This window comes from Trichechus manatus, unplaced genomic scaffold (assembly GCF_000243295.1).
Source record: "Trichechus manatus latirostris isolate Lorelei unplaced genomic scaffold, TriManLat1.0 scaffold00021, whole genome shotgun sequence".
Lineage (NCBI taxonomy): Eukaryota > Metazoa > Chordata > Mammalia > Sirenia > Trichechidae > Trichechus > Trichechus manatus.
The window spans coordinates 1,058,273-1,074,103 of NW_004443957.1; the positions used below are offsets into that span (position 1 = coordinate 1,058,273).

Here is a 15,831-nt window from a genome sequence, read left to right on the forward strand (position 1 = left end):
AATGATACGTGTACTACTGTTTCATGAGAAACTATTTGCTCTGTAAACCTTCACCTGAAGTACAATAAAAAAAAACAAATAAAAAATAAAAAGCATACATGGCCTCCTTGGATAAACAAAGACTTTCCCAACAACACGTACGACTATGATGTGACTTTCTATTCGTCAGTTATTTTATCTCCTTTTTAAAAATACCATGATGGTATTTTATTCACTTTTAATTTAGGAATATAAAGATACTGTCAAAGCTAAATGACTGAGCAGCCAGCGGTAGTAGAGAATGAAAACGCAAAATGAAAGCAGAGATAATCACGCGTGTCAAAAGACAAGTTAAAAATCTTATTGTATGCCGTCCTTTTTTGGATGAGCAAAACCAAATAAAGTGATTCCATAGTAAGCATCTAAATCTTAATTACTGATGAGTAATAAAAAGTTTTGCATGAAAGACCATGGACATACTTGTATTAATCCCCAACTTACATTCTGTGCATATTAACATGCTAATTTTACTATTAATAATCATATGGCTGCCCACAGAGTTTCATCTTTAAATATCTGGAGAAGTATGCAGCACACACTAACAGATTTGTGTTGCAAATATGCCCATGGGATTCAAAAACACATATTCACATTTTTTTGGTCTATTTGATGGTATCATTAGATATTCATCTAAAAATCAACTGATTATTATAGATACTCCTGTTTCAAATTTTGTATTGAATATAAATTTAAAGAGGCTTCTTTGATATTTCAGTGATTAATGAAGTTAAAGAAGATTCTCAGTTCTTCAAGAAAAAAATATGAAGTTTTTAGTTTTCTTAATTGAAAATTTCCGGTGTTCCTCTTATTTGCCTATCGGGCACTCTAGGTGGTGTAACCTAACAGAAAATAAAAGGTAAGAAAACTAAAGTCTGTCTTTGCTCTTTGGCAGCTCGAGATGGATTAACTTCCTCTAGATTTCAAATTTTCCTTTGAAAGTACCCTGAAGAATCTAACGCATCCCTCTAGCATGAGTTAAACAGGATAAGAAATTATATCCTTTATATAAGTCAAGCTTTTACCTAGAACATGAGGAATCTAAAATAATTTTCTATGACATCACAGATAATGAATATCAGTGTGAAGATACAAAATCCATGTCAAAAAAGCCATTATTTCATATATTCATTGTGTGTGATTATATATTTTATGTATGTTTTATACACATTTTGGTAATAAATTTGGAATTTCCCCAGATGCAGGTGACCAATAATATTTATCATCTTAAATAATAAATATGGAAATTTCCTTTAAAAAATTACATTTTCAAAGCAATTTGATTTGCACAACAGTCTTATGAATTAAACCAGGAAGATACCTCAGATGATGAAATTGAGGCTGAAGTTTTTATTTATACTTTCTCAGAGTTGCCATTTACAAAGTGACATAGAATTGACATTGATACAAAAATTCTAATCTTCTGAAATAATTTTGGGTAATACTAAACGCTCATTTATGGTTATTGTTCTAATTATTTGAAATAACTAATACTATAAACTTCTTATGAGTCCCAACTATTTTAAATTTAAGGTAGAAAATAGTGCCTTTACAAGTAAAATAAGAGTGCTCGATTATTAAAAACCACTAGTCTAGCTTAGCACTTCTCAAATTGGGCCTTGAGTACTCCTGGGGTTATGTAGTAAAATGCTAAGATATAGGAAATGTTAAGGGATAAAAGTAGCACATTTCTATGGAATGTCAATATTACTCTAAGATTTACAGGGAAAGTTTAAAAATGAACATGGTAGTTATTAAAAATCCTTATTATTTTTTAAAGATAAATCTTAAACTAAAAAAAAATTAAAAAATTTAAGGTTGTATTGTCCATAATTCCCTTGGGAAAGCTATTCCTTATCCTTAATTGTTAGAAATACCTAGTAGACAAGTTTGAGAAACACTACCATAGGTATTTACCTACGGGATTGGAAAATTGGTTAAAATGTAAAAATCCCTTATCAAACAGTGGACACTGTCTGCTACTACTTTCATACTTACATGGGATTTTGACCAGTAGATAAACACTTCGGCCACCATACGGAAGAGTTCCTCTGCTTCCGGGTTAGGCTCTTTTAGCCACTTTGCCCTGGACCATATAAGAAATAAAACGGTTTCTCACTTATACTTTCACGGTAAATAAATAAATAAATTCTCTCCCAAAATTAAATTTTAAACCAAGTAACTAAGGATGCCCACAGAGCTCATAAGGGTTTCAGTGGATCGTTATTATATTAAAAAGAATTCAACATCATAACCGTCAAACTGTTAACAGACTGCTTCAGAATGAGACTTCTGGTTTTAATTTCAAGATGCTTAGTGATAATTAACTTCTCTATAAACATTTAGTTTTGTTATAATCTTGAGGGCACTGGTGGTTCAGTGGTATAATTTTTGTCTTCCACGCAGAAGACCTGGGCTTGATTCCTGACCAACACACCTCATGCGTAGCAACCATCCATCAGTGGAGGCTTGCGTGTTACTATTATGCTGAGCAGGTTTTAGCAGATCTTCCAGACTGAAATAGACTGGGAATAAAATCAGCCAGTGAAAACCCTATGGATCACAATGGTCCAATCCCATTGTGCATGGGGTCGCCATGAGTCAGAGGCTGATTCGATGGCAGCTAACAACAACAACGTGTCATAATCATGACTAAGATCATCGCTAAGCATTTAAAGAATTAAACAATTTTAGGGACATATGAGTCAAGCCAGTTTAAGTCTGAATTGGGAATATTAATCACTTTTGAACGTTATACCTGTTGTAGTCCACGAATCTAATCAGGAGAGGATAGAAAGCATAGAGGTCTCTGGCCAGTGTAGTAAACTCATCTAGAATAAGGAGCTCAGCCTCAGACATATCGCCTCTGGCCTCTGCTTTCATGTGATCTTCCTCGGATACCACCAATGCTGCCTTTTTCTTGAGTTTCTCCATTAATGGCAAGAAGTGAGTTTTCAAGAGCTGAGGTTTCACTTTATTTATAATAGGCTGAGAAAACACTGTTTGAAGACAAAGATTAATACTCTGTTCAGCATAAGCATTCATAAAAATGGGGGTAGATTGCAATTACAATTGCACCATGGTTAAAGCCTCCTTCTCCTCTAGAGCATGGCTTCTTCAAGGGTAGAGCCCATGCCCTAGTCATTTTTGTATCTCCATTTCTGTATCATTGCTGCCCAAATATGAATACTGTGATGGTTGGGATTGTGTGTCAACTTGGCTGGACCATGACTCTCCGTGTTTTAATGTAATCACTCCCATGATTGAATATACTGTGAGTAGCCAATCAGATGAAAGGGAGTCTCCTTGGGGGTGTGGCCCATATCTGTATATAAGCAGACGTTCTGGCTTTTTGCTCTCTCTGGATCCTGCGGCTGCTTCCTGTCATTTCATCTCCTGTTCTCGGGACTTGAGCTGTCAGCTTATCTGCCGAACCTGGGATTCGTCGATCTGCACAACCTGTGAGTGGAAGCCCTGTTCTCTGACCTGCCGATCTTGGGCTTGCCAGCTTCTGCAGCTGTGTGACTTGGGAGAGGCCTCTACCCTGACCCACGGACTTGGGACGTTCTAGCCTCTACAATCACATGAGCTGTTTCCTTGATATAATCTCTATCTATATATATATATTTATACACTTTATTGGTTTTGCTTCTCTAGAGAACCCAGCCTAAGACAAATACTGAATTGAATTCAGTGTGCTTCTGATTTTAAAAAGGGTTAGAAATCAATTATTTTCAAACAAGTAAATTTCCAAAATGGAAAAGTTTCCCTAGACCTTTCTTTAGAAGAGATACACAGACCACTGAATAATTATATAAGGACCTACATACAGTTGGAGAATGTTAATCTCACTTTAACCATCCCCATCCTTGGCTCAATAGGAAAACCAGATTACACATAACACTAGTTTTATTTAATAATGACCGCAGTTATTAAGTAATAGTTCTAAACTTGATTAGGTCATTTCTGAAAGGAATTTTTCCCCTAAAAGTAACATATAGTCATTGGAGAGACAGAAGAGAAAAATTCAAATCCACCAGAATTGCCCCACTCAGTAAGGCCATTTAGTGTATTTCTTTGTAGTTTTTTTTATCAATAGGTAAATTCATAAACCCACATATTGTACACACATCATTCTGTATTCAGTTTTAAAAACTTTTTCTTCACCATCCTTGATATTATGAGGATCTTCCAATTCATAAAACATTTTGAAACCACAGTGCTTAAAGATGTCATAATATTTTGGTATAAGGATGTATATAACCTATTGAACCATTCTCCAGTTGCTTAGCATTTAGATTGCTTCCAATTTTTTCAAAATAAATAGTGAAGTGATATATTTAAATGTAAATATTATACTGTACCTTTTGATTTTTCTCCCGTAAGACAGACTGCTAAAAGTGGATTGTTTAAAAATCTAATTTTATTTTTGTCTCTGTCTAATGAAATTATTTGTTGTTACCACTATATTTATCGATTAATCTTATAGAGATAAAATGGAAAAGTTCACCTACTTAAAGAAGTAAGTTACCTAATATCTGATTATACCTACATTTTTCAAAGAAGTAGCATGACAGAATTACTATTTTTTAAGCACAGAAGAAAATACTGGTAAAGACTATGATAGGAAAATTCTAGTCTCCTTATTTCAAATCTTTTTGAAAATAATAGTGTTACCTTTCTTTCCAATTCTCACCTGCTAACCTCTTCATCCAGGCCCCTTCGTCAATTCCCAAGTTATTGTATATAATTTTCAATATATTCCCAAGAAGTGTGTTCATGTGCTCTGAGTTCACAGCTGTGCAGCACATTTCAGCCCTTTCCAGATTGTTCTCAGGTCCATGCTCCCACCAACGAGACATGTAACTGCAAAGCATGGGCAGTATAACTTCCATGACATGTGGCATTTGTGTATAGCGAATGCCAGACTCGGCTAATTCCACAATCTCATCCATGAGTTTCTCCAAAGATGGTATGTTAGGACAAACGTCTTCCACATTAGATGGCAAATTGAGAGCTGGAGAAACACATATAAAAATGAATTATATTCAACGAAAACTTGATACGACATGGCAGATTTCCACCATTTATAACAGACGCAAGCAACAATTTCATTTTGGGCTTCAAAACTCAGCAATACCTGGTAGGTCTTCAGTGGGCTCCTCCCATTTTTCATGCCAGCTATTTCCAACATCCACTCTTTCCTCAAGTTCCTACCCTACCACTACTACCTTAAAATCAGCGAAGAAGGACGTCAATGTCACTTTCTTCAACTTTCTGCTCTTATGCCTGCAAACTTTCTATATCTGACCCCAGTTTCACCCTTATTCCTCATTTTCAGAGAAAAGCCTTCTGATGTCCCTATTCAGGGTTCACCTGTGATCCTGACGCCGTGCCCTGCTTCACGTCAGGGGCTGTACTCAGCCCGGCACTGTCAGCCTCTTCCTCTCTAAAGCTCCTCCCAGAAGCCTGTCCATCATCAGCAGTTGCTATCAAGTTGATTCTGACTCATAGTAACCGGATGTGTGTCTCGGTAGGATTGTGCTCCATAGGGTTTTCAGTGGCTGATTTTTCAGGAGCAGATTGCCAGGTCTTTCTTCCGAGATGCCACTGGCTGGACTCGAACCTCCAAGCTTTTGGTCAGCAGTGAGGGCATTAACTATTTGTGCCACCCAGGGACTCCCTCAGCAGCCTATACACTGTTCAAATCTCTCCTGGATTTTTTTCCAGGCACCCTTTAATCCACAGTAATGTAGGCTCCTGCTTTCTCCCACTCAGTTTACTCTTTCACACTCCTTATCTTACTTGGCTGCTTAGCGGCATTTCACATCACTGACCAAATTCCCTTTTCCTAAAATGCCTCTCTTCCTTAACTTCTAGGCATGCAGTCTTTCTTGGTTCTCCTCTGAATTTTGTCAGTCTCCTTTGCTGACTCTTCTCCTTGCTGAACTTTTAAATACTGGTTTTCTCCAGGGATCTATATTTAACTCACTTCTCTTTTTTGGCTTGCATGTTTGCCACGGCAAGTCCTAAGGACTACTGTTATAAGCTAATAACTCTCAAACCCATATTTCTTAAAATTTTGTGGTCTAATATTGGATGTCTCGAAAACAACTAAAATACAATATATCTAAGTTTGAACTTCATCTTTCCTCTCCAGCCTACTTCTTGAGAATGCACTATCTTGGTGAAGACGACATTATCCACTTGGCCACCCAAGCTAGAAACCTGGGGGAAACTCCAGGCTGTGATGCTCCCCCACCTCCCACATGAGATGATTCTACCTCTGTTGTCTCCCTTAACCACTTCACCACATGCTCCATCCAAGGGGTCTTGGTTCAACTATATCTCTTCTGAATTAAGACAGTATATTTTTTCCTAATTGTGACTCACACCCATTCATTTCCTTATTGTTGTCATGTTGCTTTTCTTAAAATGTTTAAATTCAATAACAGGTTCCTCTTTGCCAGCAGAGAAGTACTCACTCCTCACATGATGTACTCCCTCTTGCTTTCTCTTCTTTTCTCCCTTTTCACCATTTTCTCTCCTGAAGGCTGTCTCAAGCACCATATCAAAGTGTTTGCAGTTTCTCCTAATGTCCCAGGTTTCAGCCTTACTAATTTTAAGACAGGAATTCCTAGGTGCTGTAAATGGTTAACATGCTCTGCTGCTAACCAAAAGGTTGGAAGTTCAAGTCCACCCAGGGGTGCCTCAAAAAAAAGGTCTGGCCATCTACTCCTGAAAAATCAGTCACTGAAAACCTATGGAATACAGTTCTATTCTGACACATGTGGGGTCACCATGAGTCGAAGTCAACTCAACAGAAACTGGTTAATTTCAAGATTTGTACCAACTCTGGGAAGCCTCTCCAGGTGTCCCAATTAAAACTTTTTTTTTTTGGTGGCCCTTTTTTTATTCTTAATTCTATTAAATTTGTTGATCAATCTCTTTCTCTCTACTGCAACTGAGTATTCCCTGAGGAGAAGAATCAAGTCTTATTGATCTTTTTATCATATCTCCTCCACATACCACAATATACATCACAAACAAATATTTGTTGCATACTTGGCTAGAAAATGAATAAACAATAATCATTAAATTTCATTTCTTTATTTTGTTACACAAACAACATGTTATAGAAACATAGTAGGTAAATTATCTGCTCTGTGTATTTCTTTATCCCTAATAAAAATACCAAATCTGCTTTATTCTTGATTCATAGGAAAAATATTAACCAATCAAAAAGTTGTAATATGAGAAATCTTTCTATGTTTACAAAGATGATAAATAATTCAAACTCAATCATGTTTTGCTAGCTAGTTTATAAATATATTGTGGACATTATATAGAAGAATTCTGTTAAGACAAATTTAACATATTTTTCTTTGATTTCATCTGTTATATAGAACTTGGTGTGTGCAGTTGAGTCAATTCATACTCATAGGGACCCTATAGGACAGAGTAGAACTGCCCCATAGAGTTTCCTAGGCTATCATCTTTATGGGAACAGACTGGCATCTTTCTCCCATGGAGTGGCTAGTAGTTTGAACTGCTGACCATTCAGTTAGCAGTCAAGCGCTTAACCACTCTGCAACCAGGGCTCCATCTGGAACTTAAAATTATAAAACAGGTAAATTAAATACTCATTATTCAAGTCTTTAGAAGATTCTTTGTTTGATACAATCGTATACTATAGAATTAGTATAACCAGTAGCTCCCATGCAGAAATGACTTATATTGAGAAACAAGACTATTCATAGAGAGGTATGCATTTGTGAACAGCAAATATTCCTTGCTCAAGTTCTGAAAGCTCTTTATGGCTCTTCAAAGCTAACTAAAATACAATATATTTTAATTCTGATACCAAAGTCAGGCAAAGACATCACAAAAAAAGAAAATGACAGACCAGTATCCCTCATGGATGCAAAAAAAACCTCAACAAAATTCTAGCTAATAGAATTCAACAGCATATCAAAAAAAAAAAAAAAAGAAAACATCATTGAGTGGGATTCATACCAGGTATGCAAGTATGGTTCAACATCAGAAAATCAATCAACAAAATCCACCACATAAATAATACAAAAGAACCACATGCTCTTATTGAGGCAGAAAAGGCATTTGACAAACTCCAGTACCCATTCCTGATTTAAAAAAAAACTCTCAGCAAAATAGGAATAGAAGAGAAATTCTTTGACATAACAAAGGACATTTATACAAAGTCAAGAGCCAACATAATTCTAAATGCAGAGAGACTGAAAGCATTTCCCTTGAGAATGGGAACCACACAAGGATGCCCCTTATCACCACTCTTATTCAACATTGTGCTGGGGGTTCTGCCTAGAGCGATAAAGCAAGAATTAGAAATAAAGGGCATCCACATTGGTAATGAAGAGGTAAAACTATCCCTATTTGCAGATGATATGATCTTATACACAGAAAACCGGAAAGAATCCACAAGAAAGCTACCGGAACTAATAGAAGATTTCAGCAAAGTAGCAGGATACAAGATTGACATTCAAAACTTAGTAGGATTCCTCTACACCAACAAAGAGAACTTGGAAAAGAAAATCACCAAATCAATACATGTACAATAGCCCACAAGAAGATAAAGTACTTAGGAATAAATCTAACCAGGGACTTAAAAGACCTATACAAAGAAAACGGCAAAACACTACAGCAAGAAACCAAAAGAGTGGAAAAATATACCATGCTCATGGATAGGAAGACTCAAAATTGTGAAAATGTCTCCTCTCAAAGCGATATACAGACACAATGCAATTCCAATCCATATTCCAACAGTATTTTTTTAACGAGATGGAGAAACAAATCACCAACTTTATATGGAAAGGGAAGAGGCCCCAGATAAGTAAAGCATTACTGAAGAAGAACAAAGTGGGAGGCCTCACAATACCTAATTTTAGAATCTATTATATAGCCATGGTAGTCAAAACAGCCTGGTACTGGTACAACAACAGACACATAGGCCAATGAAACAGAATTGAGAACCCAGACATAAATCCATCCATCTATGAGCAGCAGATACTTGACAAAGGCCCAAAGTCTGTTAAATGGGGAAAAGACAGTCTCTTTAACAAATAGTGCTGGCATAACTGGATATCCACCTGTCAAAAAATGTAACAGGACCCATATCTCACACCATACACAAAAACTAACCCAAAATGGATCACAGACCTAAATATAAAATCTAAAATGATAGAGATCATGGAAGAAAAAATAGGTACAATGCTCAGGGCCCTAATACATGGCATAAATAAGATACAACCCGTAGTTAACAATGCACAAACCCCAGAAGAGAAACTAGATAACCGGGAGCTTCCAAAAATCAAACACTTATGCACATCAAAAGACTTCACCAAAAGAGTAAAAATACAGGCTGGAAAAAAAAACGGGCTACGACATATCCAATAAGGGTCTAATCTCTAAAGTCTGTAAGATACTGCAACACCTCAGCAAAAAAAGACAAATAATCCAATTAAAAATGGGCAAAGGATATGACCAGACACTTCACCAAAGAAGACATCCAGGCAGTTAACAGACACATGAGGAAATGCTTACGATCATTAGCCATTAGAGAAATGCAAATCAAAATTACATTGAGATACCATCTTACCCCCACAATACTGGCATTAATGCAAAAAACACTAAATAACAAATGCGGAGAGATTGGAACTCTTATGCACTGCTGGTGGGAATGTAAAATGGTGCAACCTCTTTGGAAGACAATATATTGCTTCCTTAAAGAGCTAGAAATAGAAATACCATATGATCCAGCAATCCTACTCCTACGAATATACCGTAGAGAAATAAAGGCCATCACACAAATAGACATATGCAGAATAGACATATGCACACCCATGTTCACTGCAGCACTATTCACAATAGCAAAAAGATGGAAACAATCTAAATGCCCATCAACAGATGAATGGATAAACAAATTATGGTACATACACACAACAGAATACTATACAATGATAAACAACAATGATGAATCCACGAAATATCTCACAACATGGATGTATCTGGAGGTTATTATGCTGAGTGAAATAAGTCAGTCACAAAAGGGCAAATATTGTATGATACCATTATTATAAGAACTCAAGGAAAGGTTTACAGACAAAAAAAGCATTCTTTGATGGTCATGAGGGGGAGGGGAAATCACTAACTAGTTAGTAGACAAGTGTCAACTTTGATGAAGGGAAGGACAACACACAATATAGGGGAAGTCAGCACAACTGCACCAAAGCAGAGGCATAGAAGTTTCTTAGTCACATCCAAACACTTTGAGGGGCTAAGTAGCTGGGGCTGGGGTCTGGGGACCATAGTCTTGGAGGACACTTAGGTCAACTGGCATAACATAGTTCATAAAGAAAATGTCTTACATCCTACTTTGGTGAATAGCATCTGGGGGGTCTTAAAAGCTTGCGAGCAGCCATCTAAGATACACCTATTGGTCCCATCCCATCCAGAGCAAAGCAGAATGAAGAAAACCAAAGACACAGGAAAATATTAGCCCAAAGGACTAAAGGACCACATGAACCAGATACTCCACCAGCCTGAGACCAGAAGAATTAGATGGTGCCTGGCTACCAGCAATGACCGCTCTGATAGGGATCACAATAGAGAGTCCTGGATGGAGAGGGAGAAAAATGTAGAACAGAATTCAAATTCAAGTAAAAAAGACCAGACTTACTGGTCTGACAGAGACTGGAGGAACCCCTGAAACTATGGCCCCAGACACTCTGCTAATCTAGAACTGAAACCATGTCCGAAGCCCACTTTTTAGACAAAGATTAGACAGGCCTATAAAACAAAAAATAACACAAGTGAAGAACGTGCTTCTTAGTTCAATCAAATATATGAGACTAAATGGGCAGCAGCCGTCCAAAAGCAGGACAAGAAGCAAGAAGGGACAGGAACTGGACAAATGACACAGGGAACCTGGGTGGAGAGGGGGAGCATGCTGCCACATTGTGGGGATTCCAACCAATGTCACAAAACAATATGTGTATAAAGTTTTGAATGAAAAATTAACTTGAGCTGAAAGCTTTCACCTAGAGCACAATAAAGATATTTAAAAAAAGAAAAAAAAATACAATATACTTTATCATACTTAGAGGAACTCAAACAAAAAAATTATGAGATGGTGCTGTGTAACATTCAGGTTCTAAGAACTGTGCTCTGATTGTTTAAAGAGCAGATCAGAGGTAAAGTAGGTTTCTACTTTATTAAGTATTTGTTTATCCAACTCAATACAAATCCTAGTTGATAATTCTAATAGGTTCCGAAAGGCCAATCACTGAAATTGTTAGAAATGACTCAAAGTTTTTTTTCAACTGGGACAGTTGGGAAAAAAATAGCCTATCTATCTAGCAAATAAGAAGATTTTCCCAAATGCAAAGTAACATGATAGATGAGTGAATAGATAGAGTGATAGATGATAGACAGAGAGACAGATAGAGACCTATCAGACATACTGACACAAAATCTTAGGAACACACATGCTAGGAACTAGGACCAGGTACAAATTACAGTTGTTGACTGTGTCTCATATTTATAAATTTTAATTTTTTTAAAGATTAAAATTGAACGAAACTATTAGAAAAGGTCATATGAAATAAACTGTCCCAGTAAAGGAGACACAGCTGATCAACAAAGAAAAATAAAGACTATGAATGCATAAATGCAATTAATAATAATGCCGTGCTGACTACTTATAAGAGATAACTGAATCATAAATGAGGTTGATCTATTCTTTTCTGTATCCATTGACTATTGTGTGTTCTTCTTTGGAGTGTTAATTTGTCTGTGGTTCATTATCTTAGAAGAAATTAAATTAATTTTCTTTCAGAAATATTAGGGGAGTAGTACACAGTATTCCACGAAAATAAAACAACAAATAATAGCACTTAAGAACAAGTAGCACTGGAGATAGTAAAATGAAATGGCTCATTAAGGATCACTGTAGGAAAATAAAAGAAACGTCATTACATTTTAGCCTCATCTCTCCAATACTGCACATGCTTCTGCGTTACCTGCTCTCTCTCGTGAAGACTTAGTGTTGTAGATAGAGTAAATATTATGTTTGTTGAGATGGGTTTCCAGAAATGCTACCGGAAAGGCACCAGCAAAGGCAGCCAGACATTCTCCTAACGAAGAACGTTGCCTAGAAGTGGAAAATATTATTTTTTTAAGTTTTTCATGTGAAGTTATATTAAAAGTGGTAATTTTTATCTAAAAGAGGAACAATAATATTGCTACTAACAAAATTAATCCTCAAAATTACCCCAAATTTTATCAAGAAAAATACATAGACAAGGAGGCATCAGTAACAAAAAGACAGGAGAAGGTTCGGACTATTGGATATTAAATTGTATTACAAAGCAACAATAATTAAAGCAATGTGGTACTGACTAAATCATTAAAAAAATAATACAATGGAACTGAATAGAAATTCTAGAAACATAACCTGGCAAATATATTAATTTAGTACATGGTAAAGTTTTATTTTAGATGAGCAGATGAAAGAAATATTTAATAAATGATTATTTTACAAATGGTGGATGATTTAAAAATATTGATTTTGAATCCTACATCACACCAAAGAGAAATTCAGAATTCAGATGTACACGTAGTAAATTCCCTTTTTTTCCAGAGATGACCATTTCATACATTCTCTACTTTCCTCAAACTTCCCACACCTCCTTTCTCAACCATCACTTGGGTGAGGACTCACATGATACTTCACTGAGAAAAGAGAAGCTATTAGACACAATCCATCTACATCTGATTTATCTGTTGCATGGAGAAAAGTTCTGAGTTTAAAAAGTAGCTTTTTAAAAGATACATTCCTCACTACCTTAAAAAGCCAGCCCATGTTATTCCTTACACTGTTTGCATATTCATAGGACGAGTTATAACCTTCCACTATTATATTTATCAGTTTACCTCTTTTATTTATACTGCCCTCAACAGACATAAGCTCTACGAGATTAGGGATATATCTTGTTCACTTTTGTATCCCCAGCAGCTGCGATTTGATAAATATTTATTGAATAAACAAAGGGACTAGAAAGTTAAATCTAAACCATTGAAGTTATAAATAACTTAGGAGAAAAATATTTGTAATTTTATCTGATAAAAGTGTACAGAAAACTTTCTAAACCATAAAATTAAGTGGGTAAACATACACGAAATGACTGATAAATTTGATTATATAAAAATTCAAACTTTACAAGTTATAAAATACTACAAGCATACAATGTTTTTATACAGGCACTATAAGGACTTAAAAATACTATATGCATAAAAACTGGAGAAATAACAGGCAAGAAGTGAGTAGTTTTTTTAAAATAAAGCATTTATTAGAAGACAGTAAGATAACACATTAATAGAAAAATGGACAAAGGATCAGAAGAGGCAATTCATTAAAAAATAAAAAAGGCTGAGGAACATGAAAAAATATAGTAACTGATAATTAGGGAAATGCATCCAAAAATAAAAATGAGATCCCATGTTTAGCTATGACATCTGTCAATAAATAATCAGAAATGAGAATAAATGAGGATTCTCTTATAAAACTTGCAATTTTCTGAAAATGTAGTCACAAATGTATATCTAAATTCTTTAATATATGCACACCCTTTAGCCTAGAATTCCAAATTCTGAGACTATAGCTACAGGAAATAAGAATAAACATACATAGAAATTTATGAACAACGATTTAGCATTATTTATGTTAGTGAAATAGAGAAAACAAGCTAATTGTCCAAAAATAAAGTGATATTTGAATAAATTATAATACTGCTTCAGCATAAAATATTTTATAAAAATCATGTTAAAATACAGTGAAGTTAATAAAGCAGGTAAAAATTTTAAAGTATTCAGAATGAACCCAATAATCCTTTTCCACTGATGTACTTTCCTCTTTCTATGTAAATGTCACACCATTTTAATCATTGTAGCTTTGTAAGTTTTAGTACCTGGTAAGCTAAATGAGTACCTTTCATTACGCTTTCTTCCCTTCAAAATTTTACTGGCTAGTCCTCATGGGCTTATTCCTTCAAATGAACTTTTAAATTATTTTGTCAAGTTCATTAAAATGCAAATTCTTATTTGTAATTTTATTATCATTAAATTATAGATTAACTTGGAAGAGAATTCACATTTATTCAATATTGAAACTTTCCATCAGAAAGTCTTTTTATTTAGTCAAGCCTTTTTAGAAAATGCCCTCCCTTTCCTCTCTACTCCAATTTTTTACTCCAGGTGCAAGGGATCTCTTATTTTTAAATTCAATGGTGACATCTTAATTTGCATGCCCACATCATTTGACACTATTAATTACTCCCTCTTTGAAACTTGAGAACATGAAAAAATAAAACCAGTTGTAATAATAACTATATTTATACTTCCTTGGTATTTCTGATTGAAAAATGAAGGAAACTATACTAGCTTATTCATAAGGCTCATAAATAGTATAAGCTTAAACTTTATATTAAGTATGGCATTTACCATTGTCACTTTATTTTTTCTGCATAAATCAACTGTCCTGTATTATATCGATTCTTATTTGGCCAAAAGATTGTCTAATTACTCCAGAGAAATTCAGTAGGTCAATCGGTTTAGTTTACCACTAAGGAAAAACTTATAAAATGAAGCTTCCCGATACAAATATTTATAAGACTTGAAACACCTTTTAAATCTTACCTCTCCACATAGATACTCTTGCTGGTTCCCAAAGCATATAAGCTAGTCAGGATTCTATAACAGGAGACCTGCACGTCTTCCACTGAGGAAAAAGAGAATCTCATTTAAATAAACAATACTTCTTACTTATACATTGACCCTAGAAAGTTTAGGGTGAGAACACAACTCCAGATTAAAGACATATTAACATTTTAACTTTTGAAAAAATAAAAATAAGAACAAACAGATATATAAAATGAAATATAAACACTAGTTCTCAAACAAAATTCTTCTTTTAGGAGCATAAAACCTTCTTAAGAACGTGCTGTGATTATTCAGAACATTCTCAGAAACAATTTCTTTGTAAAATTTTGCTAGGTATGAAAATAAAAGGTTTCCCCAAGAATAAAATTAAACACAAGACTATCTGGGGGAAAAGACAGCTTTTGACTCCATGTCCAAAGGTATGTAAGGACTGTATCTTTAACTCTCAAATGAACACAAATGAGAACATCAGAGGATGTAGTGTGTTAGTTATTTCTCAAATGGCTTGACATTTGAGGCATATTATTCTAACTAAATAATTCACTCTGGCAGTTTTTGAAGCTAGAAAAACAAAACCTTATAGTGTATTATCAGAGAATGCATGTTTAAAAGATAAGGAAATCTAAGGACCTTGGATTTCTAATTCCAACTCTGCTATCGTATCTTGGAGGAGAAACCAAGAGACAAAGGGAGAAACAATCCTCGCCCTCCAGAACTATTTCCATGTACACACTGTGCTGTGAGCAATGCCCCTACTGGTTAAATTAAATGTACTGCAACTAGCTGTTGGGGCATCCACTGAATACTGCAATCATTTTTGTACAGAGCTACCCATCATCTGGGAGCCAACAACATGAGTGTCTGCAATGAAGACCAAGCGTCTGCTCAACAAGGGCTCATATTAATTTTCATGTTCATATCAGCAGGAAGTTAGGACAAGTCATGTGATTTTTTTCCTCCATGTAACCCTGGGCATTTTGTGGATATTTATAACAACTACAGAATTCCAACCAAAAACAGCTGATTTAATCTCCCATGAAAATA

At 35.2% G+C, this 15,831-nt stretch overlaps 1 protein-coding gene across 1 annotated transcript in view; it reads right to left on the reverse strand.

The window, feature by feature from the left end:
• Window positions 1–15,831, reverse strand: part of RYR2 (ryanodine receptor 2) — a 529,910-nt gene that overhangs the window by 121,246 nt on the left and 392,833 nt on the right. Inside the window, exons 66-70 of the mRNA XM_023728152.1 lie at window positions 14,764–14,845; window positions 12,090–12,220; window positions 4,733–5,053; window positions 2,795–3,035; window positions 2,035–2,122 (exon numbers count right to left, since the gene is read on the reverse strand). Coding sequence (XP_023583920.1) covers window positions 2,035–2,122; window positions 2,795–3,035; window positions 4,733–5,053; window positions 12,090–12,220; window positions 14,764–14,845 — 863 coding nt within the window. The remainder of the gene's footprint in view (window positions 1–2,034; window positions 2,123–2,794; window positions 3,036–4,732; window positions 5,054–12,089; window positions 12,221–14,763; window positions 14,846–15,831) is intronic.